The sequence below is a fragment of the Protomyctophum parallelum genome (assembly GCF_964188405.1).
Source record: "Protomyctophum parallelum genome assembly, chromosome: 7".
Lineage (NCBI taxonomy): Eukaryota > Metazoa > Chordata > Actinopteri > Myctophiformes > Myctophidae > Protomyctophum > Protomyctophum parallelum.
Genome location: NC_139705.1, coordinates 15948773 through 15970307, shown reverse-complemented (window position 1 = coordinate 15970307; position 21535 = coordinate 15948773). Strand labels below are relative to the sequence as shown.

General features: G+C 43.1%; 1 protein-coding gene across 1 annotated transcript in view; it reads left to right on the top strand.

Moving 5' to 3' along the window:
- Window positions 1-21052, top strand: part of ngfa (nerve growth factor a (beta polypeptide)) — a 46814-nt gene extending 25762 nt beyond the window's left edge. Inside the window, exons 2-3 of the mRNA XM_083768838.1 lie at window positions 17595-17703; window positions 19589-21052. Of these exons, the coding sequence (XP_083624964.1) occupies window positions 19603-20487 (885 nt within the window). The 5' untranslated portion in view covers window positions 17595-17703; window positions 19589-19602 and the 3' untranslated portion in view covers window positions 20488-21052. The remainder of the gene's footprint in view (window positions 1-17594; window positions 17704-19588) is intronic.
- Window positions 21053-21535: the final 483 nt, after the last annotated feature.

The following is a 21535-nucleotide window of genomic DNA, read 5'->3' as shown; positions in this document are numbered from 1 at the left end:
TTAGAGGAAGTCCATTTCCCAGCATACACTGGGGTGCCAAGGACCGTGTGTTATTGTTCTTATATGTCTTATTATTTTAATATTAGAATGTGTATGTTATGGGTCGTTGTGTTTAGTGTTTTGTTATGGTATTATTTGGTGATATGTTGTTTTATGTGATTTGTTAGCAAAACCATGAATGTAAATGTCTGTTTGTTTGGTCAGTCTCTCTCCCCTTTTCCCATTCATATAGTATCTGTTGGAAAGGGTTTGTTGTTGATGGTTGCTCCAACAAAGAGTTTCATGCCTCTTGCAGGCAACTATACACAGTAAAAACACTTTGGATATTTATGTAACCCATCCCAGCCATATCAATTTCCTGGGATATAGGGACCCAATTCATGGGTTATAAGATTTCTGGGTTATTTTTATGAGAGTAACCTTATTGTTGGCTCAGAGAGTTGGGATTGATTGATTGATTTATTGATTGATTGACTGACTGACTGATTGAACCAATAATGCTTCATTCATAACCAACATTATGGGTCAAAATAACTTGAAAGTTGGGTTATGTTGACCCTCTGAATGGGTTATTTTTATAACCCAAGTTATGGGCCAAAATTAATAACCCATTTTGTTGCGTCAAAATAACCCAGGGGTTGAATAGGAACCTTTGTAACCCAGGAGGGGGGTTAAAAATAACCCAAGATGGGTTATTTTAACCCAGCCATTTTTTAGTGTGTACTGTATAGGTAGGATCCTGTCAATCAAACAGCGGGGGAAAGCATGCAGCTATAGTTAAGGGAACGCCCACAAAAACCACAACAAATAGTGAAACAAGTCAAGTCTTTTTAGCGACACTTGACTATAGTATACTGAAAATTGTGATGAATGAGGAAATGGGAGGAAACTACGACAGACAGTTGGCTTTGTTAGGACTCAGAGGGATGCTAAAGTAAACGTTTCTTTGTTAATATATTAAATTGACACTGCACTTGTTGCCGCTCTTGTGCCTCGAGACATGAGATTAACTTGGGACTGTACATAGTTGACTTGTCTTGGCCACATTACTATTGTGAGCTCCTTACTCTGGTGGCGAGGGAGGCGACCGCAAATAGGCCAAAATAAACGCATAAAATTAAGCACTGCTAGTCATTAAGGGACTTAATTAACATGGTTTTCATGAACTCCCGGAGTGACAAGGACTTCTTTAACATGTTTATTTAGCTCCCTATTAATTGATAACATTATAATAATGACTTACCGCGGATCGGGGCTCCCGTTCGATCGGCAGCTCTCGACTCGATTATCTTTGCCTGGAGCCTTATGGTGGTGGGAATAACAAGAACAACCCTAACTCTGGAGGCATCTAGTCCTTTATCTCGTATTTCCGGCTCAGATCGTGCTGGATGAACATAGCGAGTATGTTTAGCGGATCAATAGTAAATCCACGTCGCCACCTGGTTAAAATATTAATGCTTCATAAAGACTTTAAATGAAGGTGGGGGCCGCATATGGCCCTATAGGCTGCAAGTTGCCCATGTATGCTATAGGGCCTAGCAGGGGTGGCCATTTTCAGTTTACATCGTTCCAGATTCTAGGCTTGATTTTAAGCGTAGAATCCAGGCCATCCAGCCATCCAGGATCCCGATGATTCATGACTATAAAACTATCATAATATGCAAGGAATTAAAATACCTTGGTCATGTCCTCACTGATGATTGGATGGATGACAGATGTCTACAGGCAATTTATGCACTGGCAAATATGTTGCTCTGTAAATTGTCTATGTGTTCTGTTGATGTTAAGTGTTCACTGTTCAGAGCCTACAGTATGTCACACCTCTGTACACGGCTCATCTCTGGCATGCGTACAGGTTGAGGAGTATGCAGAGGCTCAAAGTGGCCTATAATGATGCTATGAGGTTGTCCACATTCCCAGATGGCATAGTGCCAGTCAAATTGGATTACCAGCCTAGGTGCCCGGACCACTAGGTCGTCCTGGGCCACGCTTGAGATCATTACGGTACTTTGACATAATTCACAGTTCAACTTGCCCAATGCATTGTCAATGGCCATGGCCATTTCAAGGGTAGCAACAGCAAATAACACAAGTCTATACATTTTATAATTATAATAATAACTTTACCCCAGGGAGCTCATATGCTGAGTTGCTAGTGCCAGGATTTGATCCCATGACCTTGTGGTTCAGTGTCAAGAGAAGAACACAATTGACCTTATGGACACGGCTGCCATCTTGCCAGCAAGGTGCTAACTAGGTGCAACTTCCCATTGACAGCCCATTCATCCAAACAGAAAAGTCTTATCTAATTGTATTAAACAACATCAAACTCACCAACATTGCAGCTGTACGAAAAGCTTGAATTATCCACTTTCTATGTGTAAGTGTTTGTTTCATAAAAATCCACCTGTCAAGAAATACCTTGCAGGTGATTTATGTCAGAGTTTGGAAGCGCTCGTTATCAGTAAAGCAACCTCCTGCTGCCTCCTGCATTATGTGCAAATTCAAAACAGGTGGTACGCAATACGCATGGGCCATCGAGCACTTCCAAACTCCAATCACCTGCAATGAATTTCTTGACAGGAAGTAGCCCATAACAAGTCTACGGTGGATTTTTATGACACAAAGACTTCACAGATTGAAAGAGGATAATCCAAGCTTTTCGTACAACTGCAATGTTGATGAGTTTGACGTTGTTTAATACAAGTAGATAGGACGTTTCTGTTTGTATGAATGGGCTGTCTATGGGAAGTTGCACCTAGTTAGCACCTTTCTGGCATGGATTGATGGCGAGGAAACCCCCGTGCAGCTGGGCTTTAACATTGAGCGCTCGTTTGCACTTCCGCATTGGACCACCAAAATGTGGTGGTCCAATGCGGAAGTAGACGTTTTGAGACAGTCCTTCCGGGTGCTTCAAAACGCCACTGAACAACTTCCACTGACATGAATAGCGGAGGGGGCGGAGCTCCGCACCTGATCAGCCTCTATCCTTCTTTATACTCTATGGGGAGACCTCCCTCCATTCAGAGTTCAGTGTCCACGCCCCAATACTCAGGTGTATTGTAGTAGTCACTGATTACCCCCTCCACTATAAAGCCTGGTGCTATAGACCAATTATTTGTTTATATAAATTGGGACTGCATGGGCGCACAGGTGAATGTTTCATGTAATCAATTCCCGCAACAGATCTCCAAACCTGTTGTTTTGGGGAGCGCTGGTTTCAGTCCATACAACCTCCTCTTGTGAGGTGTACCCTAGGAGACATTTATACTTCAAAGTGCAACAGTATTGCGCACAGAGAACAGCTGATATACAAGCTCACATCGCATCACGGATGCGACTGTTGTGAGCGTAGAAGTCTGTGTGCGCAACACCATCGCAGGATGAAGCATGAATTATACTTGATGGGCTGCAGGTGCGCGTGCAGCCATGGACAAACAGGCTCTGCCGTGATCATGAGCGCACCTCCCGTTCTTATGACAGCGACTGGAAGTGTGGTTTTGAGGACAACTGATTTGAATTGCTATTATTGTTCAAACACAACAGAAACCAATGATTATATTGCAAGGGCGAGAGATCAAAATACAAATCCTAATCATTCTTCCTCCACACTGGGAGAAAAACAGCATCTGAAAGTTTGATGGTGCATTTTTTACACGTGAGTGCAGTTAGAACTTTTCCATTGCATCTTATGAGAGGCAGGGTTCTTGTGCTGCCAGTATGCGCGTGCATGCTGTTGCTTATCAGTGTGACGTTGTCTGTTAAGGCGTCTATTCATTCATTGCTGCTTGGCTCTTTCTGTATGCACTGGCTTGTGCATAGCTGCAATTTGGAACACTAGATTTTTTATAATCTAGAGTTGCAACACCTGCAGTCATTGACAGCCCACACATCCAAACAGAAAAGTCCTATATGTTTGTATTTAACAACGTTACTCAGCAACATTGTAGCTGTATGAAAATTAAGCTTGAATTATGCTCTTTCTATCTGTGTCATAAAAATCCAAAATTCTGTGCAGGTGATTTTCTTTTCTCAAAGTGTTTGAGCATTGAAGTGCTTGTTGGTAATCACTCAACGGCCCTATGTTCCACCTGAAATTGCACGCGGGAGGCAGCAGGAGTTGCATTGTTGAAAATGAGCGCTTCCAAACTCCAACACTTTTTACTGTTAATCATAAAGCTGCTGCAGGTGTGGCTGTTGCTTATGTAGTTTGGAGGACATTGCTGGCCTGTCTGGAAATTAACTCTATTTCACCTACTTGTATACAGTCCAACAAAAACCCTTTTTTTGATGAGATCTTTGGAAATGGGCCTTGCAGTTGCTCAGTATTGATTCATTTCACGTTTACAACAGCCAGTATAAATGTTTGGGAGCTTCCGCGTAGTCAGTCGGGGATGATTCTGTAAGGTCTTGTAATGAAATTGCTATGGTATGAACATTCAGTGAAAATTGCAGTTCTACGACCTTACAGTGCATTGTTGGGAGCTTTTAGATTGGTTATTTTCTGCAAAGATATGTAGTGTAGTAGGCTATACGGGGCCTTTGGGCCATTAAAATTATATGCATCTAGGCAGTCGGCAGCCTTTGTAAACTTTTTTGAGATGCGAAATTAAGTGTTGTTTTTAATGGATGCGCCTGTGTGCTCCTGAAAACTCTTCGAGGGGGTTTGTCATGATTATTATCACTTGAACCATCAGAGTCGGCATGAGTCAGTATATGTATGCCTATGCATGGGCTAGACGCTAGAGCACTGGTTCCCAAACACTGGGTCGGGACCCATTTGTGGTTCGCAGACACATGTTTATGGGTCCCTTTCTTTTTTATTTGCTATACATGTTTTTAATGGTTATTTATTTCAAAACATTTTCTAAAAACGTTCTTAAAAAAGCAACATTTTTCATGAATTAAATAAATAAAAGGAAATGTTAAGTAAAGTAGGAAATATTTCATGAATAAATCAAAGAAAAATCTAAGAAAACAAATTGAAATGCCGATCTACAAGCTTGTAGATCTGCTATTTTCACTAGTTTGGGTCCTAAGGAAAATAAAAAAGTTTAACTCTTTCTTCTCTCTCTTTAAGGAACCATGCACTGGGCTAATAGTCTACTTGCCAGCCCATAGAGCCCCATTGTGAACCTATAGGCATGTTGAGTACATCAAAGTTTTATGTTAGAAATGTTGAGTATGGGTCCCCAGCATATAGAAACTGCCGGATGCTAACTTGCATTGTTGAGAGCAATTTTCATAATTGGCATAATATGTGACCATACCATTAACAACCTATAGAAGGCAAAACTAATTATAAATTTCATCATGCTTTATGTAGCATGTGATGTGTCAAACTAGGGGGTTTTCATGATGCTGAATCCATTCCAAGAATTTGTTTTACAAAAAAAAAAGCATGATGCAATTTGTTTTCCTTATAGGTTGTTAATGGTATGGTCACATATTATGCCAAATAATTTGCCAAATAAATTGCTCAACATATACAAGTTAGCATCCGGCAGTTTCTACATGCTGGGGACCCATATTCAACATTTCTAACATAAAACTTTGGTTTACTCAACATGCCTGGGTTCCCATTCTGGCAAGTGGACTATAAAGCAATTGTTCTCAAATGCTTAGGCTCGAGACCCAAAAGAGAAATGTGATGTCTCTCCAGCCAGGACACAGAACTAGTGAAAATAGCCAATATTTCTGTTGAAAACACAAGTTAATCGTGACCCATAAAGAAACGGGGACATGACCCACAAATGGCTCCCTGGGAAACACTGGGCTAACATGAATCAATGAATCAACACTTACCATAAGGATTTCAACTTTTTTTTATTGAGTTATCGTCAGAGTGTGTGACTTGTGCTGCCGTTGGACTTATTCGAGGAGGAAATCAAAGTTCTCCGCGCTGTCTCTGAGTGTATTTAGGTCATAAATTACCTCTGAACAACTTAAGGGTGTGCTTAAGGCCGGGTGCTTTGGTCAATGCATGACATCATTTTGCATGACAAGAACTTTGATTTATGGCGATAACAAGACTGTTGTATCAGTTCCACATGGCAAGATTTCTAAAACGTGACACTGATTGTCCTCAGTGGATGATTGGCTCCTAGGGAGCATTATTTTGGAATACAGAACATGTCTGCCCTTCAACTGATGTTCACAGTATTGGATGAAACTGTGACTACAATGAGACGTGGAGAAGAGAAGATGAAAGTACTATCAGCGGTGTGTGTGTGCGTGCGTGCGTGCGCGCATGTGGATGACTGCATTTCACAATTTCAATGATTAAAGAGTTCCATTCCAAACAGACTTTTTTAAAATGTTACACCTGTGGTGACAAAACCCTGGTTCAACCACAGTGCATTGTTGACGAAATTATCCTTAAAACACTTTTTTACCCGGCATACTCAGTCGACCGACGGAGTTCCCCAGGGGTATACATGGGGCACAGACGTTGGTCCGACGTGCAACAGTCATAACATGTGTGAGTCTGCCACATGCGTGGCTCCCGACATTCTGCGGGCGGTTATGGTTAGGTTAAGTTAGGTTTTGATATAGGGTGTCGGACTAATGCCTGTCGGACTGTTATTACGTCGGAACAAACACATGCACCCCGGTATACACTAGGACCTCATCTCCTGTTATCGCTCGACACAGAATATCTTCACCACAAATAGCCGATTTATAAGAATTACGATCGTTTTAAGGAGTTACATTTTTACCACAGTAAGTCATGAATATTAGGCAACATTTAAGGCTTTATCCGGAATGGATGTGCATGTGGGTGCGCCGTGGTGTATAGAGGGGAGAAAGACAGAGAGAGCAGGTTGACCTGGCACTGTTCCCTCTTGATAATTATTTCCAGCCAGCCGATGACGGCAGCAGGAGGATCTCCACTACACTGAGCTGATGAGAGACGCAGACACACTGTTTACCTACCTCTCTCTCTCTCTCTCTCTCTCTCTCTCTCTCTCTCACACACACATTTAATCTTCGTCTCTTGCTCTCTTATCGCAGAGAGAGAGAGTGCAAGTCAGTTGGCCCAATGGGCCCATCAGCCGTTCTCTCTCACCCGTTCATAATGTGTACTACGTGGGCCCTGGCTGGCTGTCAGCGCTCCGGAGGAGGTGTGTGTTTGACTGAGAGACCTGTTGACATTCCGCTCCAGCACATCTTTTAACGGGGACTTGTTACTAATGACTAATGTATCACACACTGATAGGGAAGGAGCTGTGCTTATCTGTAGCGCTAACCTCAAACCGATGACAGAGGATGCTTCCCCTGTGTAAACTATATTATCTCCCTTTTCAGACCACCTGTCTTGTCCCTACATCACACTAAACACCTCAGTATACATAAAGGGCAAGACCGCTTTGGTAGAGGTTTGGCTTGTGTAGTTTGCATGTGGAAGGTAGTAGTGCACGGACATCCATGGCCCAAGTGCAAGGCAAACAGAAATGCTGAAAAGGCTCAGGAGTCAGGACACCTACGTATATGTGCTGATGAAGATGGAATAAGATGGAAATGTTGAAGAGCAATACAACTTTAGAGGATGCTTTTTCAGTATCGCCAGTGTGCAAACTCTATTCTTCAAGGTTGTGTAACCTTGCCATATTGTAACAACAAAGGTGGGAAAGAAATCACAAATAATTTCTCCATTTGACTGGAAATTGATAATTTTATTCAACTCAGATATGGTAGTGGTCCAGAGCTCAAAAAATATTGAGAAGCATTGATCTACCTTCCCCTTGGTTGCCCTTTAATTATCTTCCTTCCATATAAAACGCATGTTAACTGAATCATTGCAACTTATGTATGAGAGAGCAGACACATGTGAATGATTATATGGACACATTTCCTATTAATAGTACCAATCCGGTACACATTCCCTTATTGAGTTCTTGACGTCCGACTTCCCAGTAACTGACAACGTTGATGCGTCATCATACGTCACCAGGTCATGTTTTCTAGTGACTAGTGGTAGAACTAAAATACAATGGAATCAACTTTCCTACATTACTAAATGCATGGTCAGGGACTTCATTCAATACCCTTCATGACCACTAGTTGAAAACCTAGAAAAACTATTAATCTAAGATTCTAAGTCAATGAGGAACATATTTTTGAATTATCAATTTCTAGTCAATGGAAGAAATATTCTTTTTATTTATTGCCCGCCTTTGGAGTTACATTATGGCAAGATAACTAGTAACTATCTCTATACCAAAGTGGTCTTGCTCTTTAATAACAACATGAAACGACCGCTTATAGCCTTGCTCAAAAGCGCCTGCACAAACATTAAAAATATACTTTAGAATAGATAGCATGTTATTCAGACAGATGCCAAGTTCATTTGTTTACAATATAGTTTCAATAGTTTTAATGTACTGAGCCGTGATCACTAGAATGTATTGTCTGTTAGACTGATTCTAGGTGTCTGCTTTACCTATGATCTATAGATTAGACGCTACACTGTATCTCTGCATTTGATGCATGTGTTTGCCTTGCTAACCATAAGTCCCTCCGGACGAAGAGCATCTGCTAAATGCCTAAATTGTGAATTGTAAATCCTCGTCCAATTGGGAATACAGTAAGTTAACTGGCAAACATCATCAGCTCATAGTCGACAGCGGTAAATGTGCGGCCGAGCCGTGCTTCCATCGCCTGCGGCAAAGTAATTAGTCTCTGTCTGCCTTGTGTTTCCCATTGATTGGTTTTCCAGGTCACAACCCTGGCAGCTGCGTGACTTATCTCTTTCTACGCATACTTGCACCAGCTTTTTTGGCAACCTTGTTTAACCAGGTAGTGCCTTGTAGTGCCTTATACGCTGTTATCGGTCACACAGCGCCCCAAAGTGATTGATGGCTAAAACAGAAATGCTCTTCATTTATTAGTTTGGCATTAGTGTGTGAGGAAGGGGTTAGTGCTGTTGTTTAGATCAAAGGACGCTTTAGTTACACATCAGTCTATCAAGCCTGTTGTTCTAAACTTCCTTTGTGCCTTTATCGGTGCCAACTTTGAACAAAGCACCATTCGTAAATAATAAAGACCACAAAAATGTTTGGTTTTGGAGAGAGTGTCTGCATCTGTTATTAGTTCATTATTAATGGTCGTAAACAACACATTTTGATGATTATTAATCCAGCTGGAAGGAACGTGACATTCTAGTTCATTTATAGGGCAATTTGCTCCCATTGGTTTTACATTTTGTGTTTTGGTTCATCATTTCCTTCTTTTCCAACGTCTAGCTTTCGGAATTATGTCAGTAGGCACCAAGTCTATGGACTTTAAATGTGTGTTTATAGTACTCTTAGCCTGGTAATGTTTGTTTAGAGCACTTTTAACGTGACGTCATGTGGCAGCCAAGTCTAGGGACTTTTAATGTGTGTTTAGAGCACTTTAAACAAACATTACCACGTGCCCCTCACTTCACACGAGTGTGATTTTATTTTATTGAGACAGATTACCGGGATAGGGGGAGTCATGGGAGAGAAGTTTCTGTGTGATTTGATCCCAGAGAAGGGGGTACACACATTCCAGGGTTCCAGAGATGATGGGGGGGAAGGCCTCCAACCACATGCCATCTCTCTGGGCACCCTCTTGCTGTTTTATTCATCAAGGCCCCTTACACAACCACATGTTTGTCAGTTATGCCTTTCTGACATGTTGAAGTCATAACTGCAGTTATCCACATGTGGACAAGCATGTCAGCGCAATTTGTGGCGACGCTAGTCCGCCCGGCATGCAGCCGAGGTGGACGGGTGGGAAATTTGGTATATAGTATTTTTTATTGGCCTAAAATATTGTCTATCTACATACATTCATGAATCCACTTGCTGACCGTCAGTATTGAGCAAAAGTATTGTCACGGTACGCTCCTCTGCCCTTGGACTTTGTCTGTGTTTTGGGACTTATTACTTGTATTACCTTATTTTGTAGTTTTGTTCCTAGTGTTTCCTGTCTGCCTTGTTTTCTGTCTCCTGCCTTGTCTCACCTCCCTGTATTAGTGTAACCCTAGCCACCTGTGTTCTGTTGTCTGTTAGCCTATCCCATTGTTGATTGTGTGTTTCAGTTCACCTGTGTGTAGTTAGTCTTGTCTATTTATATGCCCCAGTGTTTTCAGCTCCTTGTCAGTTCGTCGTCGTGAATGATGTGTTCAGTTCCTTGTGTTTCCCTAGTTAGTTATTCCAAGTCCTAGTTATTCCAAGTTGTTTCACATGTGCGTTTTTGAGAATTAAAACCACTTTAATTCACTCCTCTGCCTGTGCCTGGTTCATCTGCACCTGAGCCCTACACCTCCGTGTCCATGTGTCAGCAATTGTTTTTATAGGGTCTCTTGTGACCCTACCATTAACATCCTATGGCAGGCAAAAATGTCAAACTTTCCTTTTGCTTTAAGTAGCATGTGATATGTCAAACTAGGGGGTTTTCATGATTCTGAATCCATAACCACTTGCCCAAATGTGCAAGTGGATTCATCAATGTATGTATATAGACTAGATTTTAGGCCAATAAAAAACACTATATACCAAATTTCCCACTTTAACAAAAGAAGCCTGTTGGCTGCCGGACTATAGTGCAAATGACTCTTGTCGAAGCTAGAGAGTTGGAGGCAACCTCACACACCATGTTATGTAGGATGAGACTTCCGCTTTTATCAGTACCATATGCCAAGACTTATTTTCTGTAGAGCAGTGAGTTCACAAACGTTTTAGCTCAACCGGCCCCCCCTATATATATATATATATATATATATATATATATATATATATATATATATATTGCCCGGGACCCAAACTAGTGAGAATAGCTGCTCTACAAATGTTGTGAGCTTGAGCTTGTAGATCGGCTATTTTCACTACTTCTTAAACATTTGTTTTAATTTTTTGAATTCATATAAACTTACACTTTTTGGGGGAATTTATATATATCTTTCTTTCCTACATTTTGTTTTAAATTATATATATATAATTTAAGAAATAAAAGGACCCATAAAAATGTGTCCGTGACCCACAAATGGGTCCTGACCCAGTGTATGGTTTAGAGGATGTCGGAGTGTAAAACCTGGTGGACAATATAATCGAACTTTTCTAACGCAAGTCCTGATCAGCAGCCAACCCACCCCCCCATAAATGTTTGTGAAATGTCTAGCTTCCCATGGACTGCTTAGCAAAAGCAATGATCGCTATAGCACCGATCTCTAAGGCAGAGTGTGGATTAGCTAGCTTCCACCAAAAGCCATAAAGTAAACAAAACAGCATTTGGGCACCTGGCCAAAACCCTGTTGACTGAAATAAGAAAGCAACCGCAAGAAAAGTCTGTTTTGAAAAGTGTCTTCTGTTTTCGCTTATGCACGCCCGTGTGTGTGTGTGTGTGTGTGTGTGTGTGTGTGTGTGTGTGTGTGTGTGTGTGTGTGTGTGTGTGTGTGTGTGCGTGCGTATAGTTGCGCTGTGGAGAGAGAGAGAGAGAGAGAGAGGGAGAGAGAGAGAGAGAGAGAGAGAGAGGTGCTCTGTAAAGCGCTGTGGAGAGAGAGAGAGAGAGAGAGAGAGAGAGAGAGAGAGAGAGAGGGAGAGAGAGAGAGAGAGAGAGAGAGAGAGGTGCTCTGTAAAGCGCTGTGGAGAGAGAGAGAGAGAGAGAGAGAGGTGCTCTGTAAAGCGCTGTGGAGAGAGAGAGAGAGAGAGAGGAGAGAGAGGTGCTCTGTAAAGCGCTGTGGAGAGAGAGAGAGAGAGAGAGGAGAGAGAGGTGCTCTGTAAAGCGCTGTGGAGAGAGAGAGAGAGAGAGAGAGAGAGAGGGAGAGAGAGAGCTCTGTAAAGCGCTGTGGAGAGAGAGAGAGAGAGAGAGAGAGGGAGAGAGAGAGCTCTGTAAAGCGCTGTGGAGAGAGAGAGAGAGAGGGTGAGAGAGAGGGAGAGGAGAGAGAGGTGCTCTGTAAAGCGCTGTGGAGAGAGAGAGAGAGAGAGAGAGAGAGGGTGAGAGGGAGAGAGGGAGAGAGAGAGTGTAAAGCGCTGTGACCCCTGTGCTCTCCTGCGGTGCCGTGTTTACGCTGCCTCCGCTGGCATTAAACACAGGCCACATATTTTTAACATTAGGATCCTCCCAGGCAGGCAGCTCGCCCTCTGGGCCATGTAAATATAATACAGTCTGGATCAATCACCCCTGTGCACTGGCCGGGCCGGACCAGTGTGTGTGTGTGTGTGTGTGTGTGTGTGTGTGTGTGTGTGTGTGTGTGTGTGTGTGTGTGTGTGTGTGTGTGTGTGTGTGTGTGTGTGTGTGTGTGTGTGTGTGTGTGTGTGTGTGTGTGTGTGTGTGTGGAAAAAGTACTCACATATTGCACTTGAATAAAAAGTATCAATTGAGGTTATGTGCGTGACATCATCATCATACCAGGAAGTTATGCTGGAAAGCCTATGAGTGAGAAAAAGAATTACTTTCTGGCCTTGCCCATACATCCTGACAGAAAAGTTCCACTCGATGTGCCACTCACTTTATGCATGGGAATTACCATAGTCTATACTGCAATATAGAAATACTAAAAAGCCGGAATTCAAAATGTACTTGAGTATAAGTGTTGGGATCAAAATGTACTTAAAGTACCGAAAGTAAAAGTACTGGCCGGTTCAAATTTTCAAATGGCCGAAATATATGTAGCCTAGGGCTGAAGTGGGTAATGTATGTTTTGTAATAATAATCCAAATCTACAAAATAACTAGTGACTAAAGCTGTCAAATAAACGTCAAAAAGTCCTATATTTGGATCTGAGTCTATTGGTGCATATGCATACTGTCCTGACCGTCCGTGTGTACAGTATGTCTGCATGTTTGCATGCTTCATGAGAGTCTGGACATTATAAAGCTTCAGTCTAAAATTGCACAGACTGAGCTACAGTGTACTTGCATGCCAGAGCCATTGAAGGAGAGTCACGACATCTCCGTTCACTTCACGGGGCCAGTCCAATGGCGGCTCTTCTACATAGACTGTAATTGGTGAAGAGCATAGCGAAGTCCTGGACCGGTAGTTGACAGAAAGCACTGGACTCAGCACTGGACTCAGGCAACAGCCCAGCTTTAATGATCTTAAATCCCTATATTTTACATAGTTTTTTGGTAATAGTACAACATAATCATTACAGAGAGACTTTAGTTGTCACTGTACAATTCTTTAAAACGGTTTGCTGATATTTGCGCCGCCCTGGTTGAAAACAATGTATTTAAAACTCCAGCTTGTCACACTCCATGGCTGCATGAACAGCGCTCGAGCGCTGTTTTCTGCCCCCTCAATGACACCACTCTCCTAGTCTACAACACCACACTCTTCCACGCTAAGTTTGCAGGCACACTTGAAAATGGTCTATTCTTCTTAGACATTTGACATCTTTAAATGGGACATTCTGCATAATTAGTAGGCCTACTGTCACTTGAAGTACAAATTTTGATGTCAATACTTTTACTTGTAACGGAGTAGTTCTGAATTGCAGTATTGATACTTTTACTTAGGCTATGTTACGTAAAACAATTGAGTACTTTTCCACCACTGATAGTTTAGAGAAAAGAAATAAATTAAAAAAGTGTTCACAGCCCTTCCTATGAGACAAAAAATTGTACCATTTTATCATGAACATTAGTGAGGACCAATTACTGTATAATTATGATGATGGGTTAAAGATGGGTGAAGTCATCCTGTGTGGAAATTTAATCCATTTTGGGCGGGAACCCCTTTTGGTGTTAGCATTATGTTATGCTTAAGCTATTGAAAAATAGCAGATCTACAAGCTCGTAGCGCGCCACCGAGTGGCGCGCTACGAGCTTGTAGGTCTGCTATTTTTGAAAAAATTGCTTAATGCTCTGCAGCTTCTCTATCGTCTCCTGCACTGCTGCTGAGGGCCTGAACACTGTGACGGATCTAAAGGCCTGTATCTGTGGAAGCCAAGATCTGTGGATATTACTTAGTCCGTCTCTTGAGATCACTCAAAACACAACATGCAGGGGCCAGACGGCAAATTGACCCTGGGCCTGAACGCAGACAAAACTGAAGAACTGTGGACAGCCCTGCAAGATCATTCCAAGGACTTTACTTTTCTCATTGTAATTGTACTCAGTGGTGCCTGAACAATGACATCAGAGTGTGTTGTCCTTTTTTGTGTATAGCAGAACGTTCTGGTTATAATGAGAGCGATTAGATCTGTGACATTGCGGTATAATTATGCCAGTTCAATATTGTTGCTCCCATTAACAACGACCTACTGCAGGAAAGACGGGCAATACTGCCCTCTTCTGGTCATTATGTGTCACCCAAGCTAGGCATTCAGTTCAGCAAAAGCTTGGGTTGTGAGTCACGTTTATCTGTTGCTTTTAATGCTCCATGAGAAAGTACCCTGAAAGCAGAGATTAATTTGACTGTTAAACAGAGCTGTCATTTAATTTTGGCTAGATTTTATGGTATATTACCTTTGATGTTGAGGTTAAACATTTTAAGCTCTACTACTATAGTATGCTGGTAATAATTGCTATGTCGTATTTGTTCACTAATAACAGGGATCTCAATGTCTCTCCAGATCTTAAGAAAAGAGAAAATACATTTTCAGGCCAGGAAACCAATTTTAATGTTTTCTCTTTTTTCATCACTTCCAATTTCATCCTGTATCTTGCATGAGTTCTCTCTCCTGATTCGATCAAATTGTTATCCCCGGCATGAAAATGTATTTTTATGCCGTGATATATTAACACAAATCTTCTCTTCTGGGGGTTCCTGGCACAAAACAATTTCAGAAAGGGGTACGTGTCTTTCTCTCCCCCCACCAGGATAGGATCGTTTTTCCCTCAAATTGTACTTAATGGACCAATCCTGCAAACTTTGGAAGGCAATCTTAGCCAATGAGGAAGCGGACAGGTCCGTGTTGATGACTATGGAAATAGTGTATACCGATTTGCGTGATGTATGGATAAAATGTGTATGAGTAATGTAAAGAAATGTGTTTTGCAAAAGTCGGCCTCATGGTGGTGCTATAACAGGCCACTGTTTGAAAATTTTGGGCAGAGGTTTGTCGTTGGCATCCAGGGAGGGTGTGTGCCCAGTTTGGCATCGTCCGGTCCAACGGTGTCGGAGATTAGCTGTACACAGACGGACGGACGGACACACACACACACACACACACACACACACACACACACACACACACACACAAGGACACACGGACGGAGTGCAAAGCATGCACAATAAGTCATTTGGGGGTGTTGTACCACTCTTTTAGTAGATGTGGTCCACCACTGGGAATGGGACTGATTTGAGTGAATAGAATATGTTTTCTAGCCAACCAAAGGTCAACCCCCGCCCCCACCACCACCACAAGGCCACTAAAAAGGCAGTGTTAGGGTTAGCCAACCAAAGATCAACCCCCACCCCCCACCCCCACCATTAACAAGGCGGCGTTGAAATAACCATTTGTCACAGTAATCAGCTTTGTGATGTTCCAAAACGTTCCCATCTGGGTCCCATGTTTACAGGAAGCATTATGCAGTGCTTCTGACACACCTGTTTTACGTCTCTCCACAACAACGACCTTGTCAAGGGAAGGCTCGGTGTGTGTGTGTGTGTGTGTGTGTGTGTGTGTGTGTGTGTGTGTGTGTGTGTGTGTGTGTGTGTGTGTGTGTGTGTGTGTGTGTGTGTGTGTGTGTGTGTGTGTGTGCGCGCGCGCGCGCATGCGTGAGAGAGTTTGTCACACATAGTGACACCATTCTTATAAATGCTGTAAATAATGAGGTATGACATAGCTCACATTCCACTGCTTGGCATATCTAAACTGTGTCAGTTAAACACGGTGAGTGTGTGTGTATAGTATACGGGGCATTTGACAGGGTCACGTAATCATGGCTCATACAGACACGTGGCTACGTCGCTTCACAAACACAGGCAGAAAGAATATTGTGTTGTGCCTGTTTTCAATGGGAATACGTAGCCCTGGTCCATAGTGTAAGGAGAACGTCTCCTTAACGTACTTTCAACTTCCTGCACACGCATGAAAGACAGCAGCCTGTCGACTGCTGCAAAAATAAAAAGAACAATTTATCACCAATACAAAGACGGTTTTGTGCAGTTGAAAGCCTATATTTTCCCTAGTGGACAAAATATTTTGTTTATTCCAAGCCGCCGCACCGTAGAAGCAGAATGCTGCTTCACCATGTTTTTTATATGCCATTGTGGGCGCATCGAGCAGGTCAGCAGTAGAGGACCTGAGGGGGGCCGTTTGGAACATATCTAGGCAGGCAGTCATTATAGGTAGGAAGGTGCCAGACCATTGAGAGTAAAATAAAAGTAAAATAAAACAACCGGGAGCCAGAATCAGAATCATCTTTATTGTCACATCACAGTTGTACAGGTAAAAAAAAGTGGGTGAAATTTGTTTTGAGTTTGAGTTTGAGCGCACAACTGTACAACCAATGTAGCAAACGCCAATGTAGTGAAGCTACATAGAATTGTTTCTTGAGGTACAGTGAAGTATTTTAAAGTCTCTCGGGTATTAAGAGCAAAAAAACCTCCCAGTGCAGAGACATAAAAACTAACACTAACTCTTGCATGTGATTCGCTTCTATATTTCAAAAACTGTTTTGCTCCAAGATTCGAGGACTGAACTAGAATCGAAGACATGCCCATACAATTTAAATGCATGTTGGCTTTATTTTTATGTGTAATACACATTCACAATATTCATACTTCATCGTACGCCCATGTCGGTCGCTGAAAAATAACAGATTATTCTACGCATCACATCACGTTTTCATTTTCAACAAACAAAATGAGCCAAAAGACAAAATTAGCCACAGGGCCGATGTAAAAGGTTAATGTCTATAGCTGAAGGCAACCTTCTATTCCCGGAAAGCATTCCTCTGTGCATTTCTCCTCACATATAGAAAGATATTCCACCTTCAGACACCAGGAAGCCTGTGGGCAGATCAACATGCATGACTTTCAAATGAGCCGTCATTGATAAAAGTATCAATACTGCAATGCAGTAAAATGCAGTAATCAAAATGTACTTGCATAAAAGTACAAAAGTATTGGCATCAAAATATACTTAAAGTAGCAAAAGTAGATTGTATGTACATTATTCAGTATGTATAAAAGTTATTGTATGTATAAAATGTATAAAAGATATTTTGAAAATAGCAGATCTACTCAATTTTCAAATATCCATTTAAATATGGAGTTAAGTAGTTAATGTATGTTTTGTAATAATAATCAAACTCTACAAAAAGTAACTAGTAAATAACGTTTTCAAATACATGTAGTGGAGTAAAAGTACAATATTTGTCTTGGAGATGTAGTGGAAGTAAAATGTTAGAAAATCTTGTACCCTAGGCTACTACCCTCGTAAAAACAAATCAACATTGTACCTAAGTTACTTTCCACCAGTATGTGCATCTGTTAATGTGTTTTGTCTGTGTGTGTGTGTGTGTGTGTGTGTGTGTGTGTGTGTGTGTGTGTGTGTGTGTGTGTGTGTGTGTGTGTGTGTGTGTGTGTGTGTGTGTGTGTGTGTGTGCGTGCGTGCGTGCGTGCGTGCGTGCGTGCGTGCGTGCGTGCGTGCGTGTGTTTCTCCCTCCATGCAGAGCTGTGGTTCCGGGGGTCCAGACGGCAGGCATGAGGGGTCCGGCCTGCACTGGAGTCTGGCTCTAGAGCCCAGAGGGGGCTCACACTTCAACTGGACACATTCCACAGGTACACACTAGACACGCCACTGAAACACCTAGCTGAGCATATAGGTTCACTAGACACGCCACCACAACACGCCACTGAAACACCTAGCTGAGCATATAGGTTCACTAGACACGCCACCACAACACGCCACTGAAACACCTAGCTGAGCATATAGGTTCACTAGACACGCCACCACAACACGCAACTGAAACACCTAGCTGAGCATATAGGTTCACTAGACACGCCACCACAACACGCAACTGAAACACCTAGCTGAGCATATAGGTTCACTAGACACGCCACCACAACACGCCACTGAAACACCTAGCTGAGCATATAGGTTCACTAGACACGCCACCACAACACGCCACTGAAACACCTAGCTGAGCATATAGGTTCACTAGACACGCCACCACAACACGCCACTGAAACACCTAGCTGAGCATATAGGTTCACTAGACACGCCACCACAACACGCCACTGAAACACCTAGCTGAGCATATAGGGTCAAGGGTCAAAGGGCTTCGCTATGGTCGCCAATGCGTGAGTGTGAATATTATTTTATCAAGTGATTAACTGACAAGAAAAGGCCACATAACTAAGTCTGCTTCATAACTCAGTTGTTTTCCGGTATAGGGCAGATCTCTGCTGGTGCATACAGTACCAGAGTTGATTAGATTTTGTCGATTAAAACTGTGATGCTGCGTCTATCTTTTTTCACTGACAAAACTGAATAAAAACTAAATAAAAAATAAGCTATAATGATCAGCTATAAAATCTGCCATTTGTGATGCCATCAAGGCCCGCCAAAATACATTTTATCGATAAAATCAACTGTAGATTTACTCAACTAAGATCTTATGCTATTTAGTCGACTAAAACATTTTGGATGACTAATATATGACAAAAACAAAATATTTCTTTATTCAAAAGATTATGACTAAAACTAAATCAGAATTCGCTGTCAAAACCAACACTAATACACAGACAGACTCCACTATTTGCATTTTTTTCCCCAGTCATCTCCCAGCAGTATCCTTAGACACGTTCCAGATCTCCATAGTTTTGCTATTTGTGCCAGAATAGAGACGGGTTGGATACCTAAATGTTTTTTAAACAATGTCTGTTTTTGAATACCACACTGAACCTGACGCTGTCTCAATTGTTCTGGGAACTTTAGATTCCAAATATGTGTTACAACGAGCAGAGCCGCATTCTTTCCTGTGCTCTCTGATCTCTGTCCATTTTTATTTATTTTGACATTCTGGAAGAAAATAAAGTTCAGATTATTTTTTAACTGTAGCTCAATGAATTGAGCAGATGAATTCACCGGGGAAAGAATTAAAGTTGATATAAAGTCTGGAACTACAACTCCTGAAATCCGAGCAAGGAATCTGGCATTTCCGTTGACGAAAATATAGTTTAAAAAAAATATATATAAATATATATTTTTTTTTATATCCATTTCTGCTAAGCAGCAAGCTATATGCTTATATGATTTTGATTTATATTATGATACATGAGCACTTTCTCATGATCAGTGATTTCTCATGTCATACAGTCCGTTGCTCCAGACTGTATGACAGAAGCATTCTAAAATGGCACTAGTCAACAGTCTGTACACAGTACCAGTGTGTTGTATCCCTCTAGGACGTGTGCTCTCCATGAGGTCTAGACTAGGTGTGTGAACGCTGACCAGTGTGTTCTCCTAGACTAGGTGTGTGAACGCTGACCAGTGTGTTGTTCTCCTAGACTAGGTGTGTGAATGCTGACCAGTGTGTTCTCCTAGACTAGGTGTGTGAACGCTGACCAGTGTGTTCTCCTAGACTAGGTGTGTGAATGCTGACCAGTGTGTTCTCCTAGACTAGGTGTGTGAATGCTGACCAGTGTGTTGTTCTCCTGACAGGACGTGTGCTCTCCATGAGGTCGTCGCCACTGGTCCTGCTGCTCCTGATCGGCGTCCAGGCTGTACTGAACATGGGAGGTGGGCGGGCCCTGAGCACCGGGGGCGGGGCAGCCAACCACAAAGCAGGACAGCAGACAGCAGTGGCCAATCACAGGGCAGCGGGGGACCGCCTCTCTGAGCACCGCTCTTCTTCTTCCAACAAGGACCACCAGAGGACCAGCAGCAGCCACGTTAGGACCAGAAGGCCCCACCGGGCGGCCTCGGACGCCCTCCACCAGCGCCCCGTCGACGGGGCGGACTCCTCCTCCATTCCGGAAGTGGACCCCAAGCTCTTCTCCAAGAGACGCTACCGCTCCTCACCGCGTGTGGTCTTCAGCGAGGTGGCCCCGTCCCACCATGCGCTGGAGGGCGAGGGGGGCGAGGGCGACGGGATGATGAAGGGGGTGAGGGTGCGGCGGCGGTCGGGCTCGCAGCCCATGCACCGGGGCGAGTATTCGGTGTGCGACAGCATCAACACGTGGGTGGGCAACCTGACGCGGGCCACGGACATAGCGGGCAACGAGGTGACCGTGCTGCCCAACGTCAAGATCGACAACGTGGTGAAGAAGCAGTTCTTCTACGAGACCACCTGCCGGTCGCCCACCACGCACAGCCGCCCCCCCGGGGGGGCCCCCGCCGGGCCCAAACGGGGCGGCAAGCAGGGCAACAAGTCAGGGGGCAACTCGGGCTGCCGAGGCATCGACGCGCGCCACTGGAACTCCTACTGCACCAACACGCACACGTACGTGCGCGCTCTCACCATCTTCAAGAACCAGACGGCGTGGCGCCTCATCCGCATCAACGCCGCGTGCGTGTGCGTGCTCAGCCGGAAGTCCTGGGGGGGACGCCTGGGGCACTGAACTATGAACCTGACACGCACGCACGCATGCACGCACGCACAGGCATACACACACACACACGCACGCACTCACACACGCACGCATACGAGTCGTGCACGCACGCACACAGTCACACACACTTCACCATCAAGCACACACTTCCTCAAAACAGCCACTGCAGCTTTATTGCCAATACTGTAATCCTTTTCCCCCTCCTTCCACACACACACACATACACAGACTTTTGCCTCTCATCTTGTCACCTTACTCACAAAAAAGCAATTTGCACACACACATACACACACACACAAACACATGCAAGCACTGACACACACACACACACACCCACGCACTCCACCTGCTTCATGCATTAAACCCTCGGCCCCTGACCCTACCTCAGTCCGAGAGAAGTCCTGGTTGTTTTTAAGTTATGAGGACTGCATGTCATATTTATGGTTTATACAGTCAAATATGAATATCTATATGTGTATATATATTATTATACAAAATGAATTCAAGCTTTAATGTTGTTGTTTTTGTGTTGTTGTTGTTCATGCTGTTATTTATTAAACACCTCAGTACATGCCAGAGTTGTTGCGTCACTTCTATAGCCAGTGTTATTAATGCTGCTTTTTGCACCACTCAGGCCTGCAGGTCCGGCTCCGCTAAACTCTTAACGCTGATGGAAACAGATGGACGGCTGGCTCCAGTGAGGTCCAGACAGTGTCCTTGGAACATGTACAGTATTATGGAGCTGAGGGGGAATGTTAGGCTGTGTTAAGTCATTTCGTTCACTAAAACTATGACGAACAAAGTTCGTCGACTAACGTTTTCACTGACAAACAAATAAATAAAAACTAAGCTATGAGGACTAAAACTGAGACTAAATATATTGACAAGTTCATCAACAAAGCTAGACTACTGAAGAGATTCAGCAGAAGTAAAAGACAAGTCATTTTATGTTTGGTCGTGCTTGGATGTTCGTGCTCTGAAAATAGCAGAATTGTGCAAATCTTTGACTACATACAGTATATGAGCAAACATTTTTAACTTGAATCTTTGCTTCAGG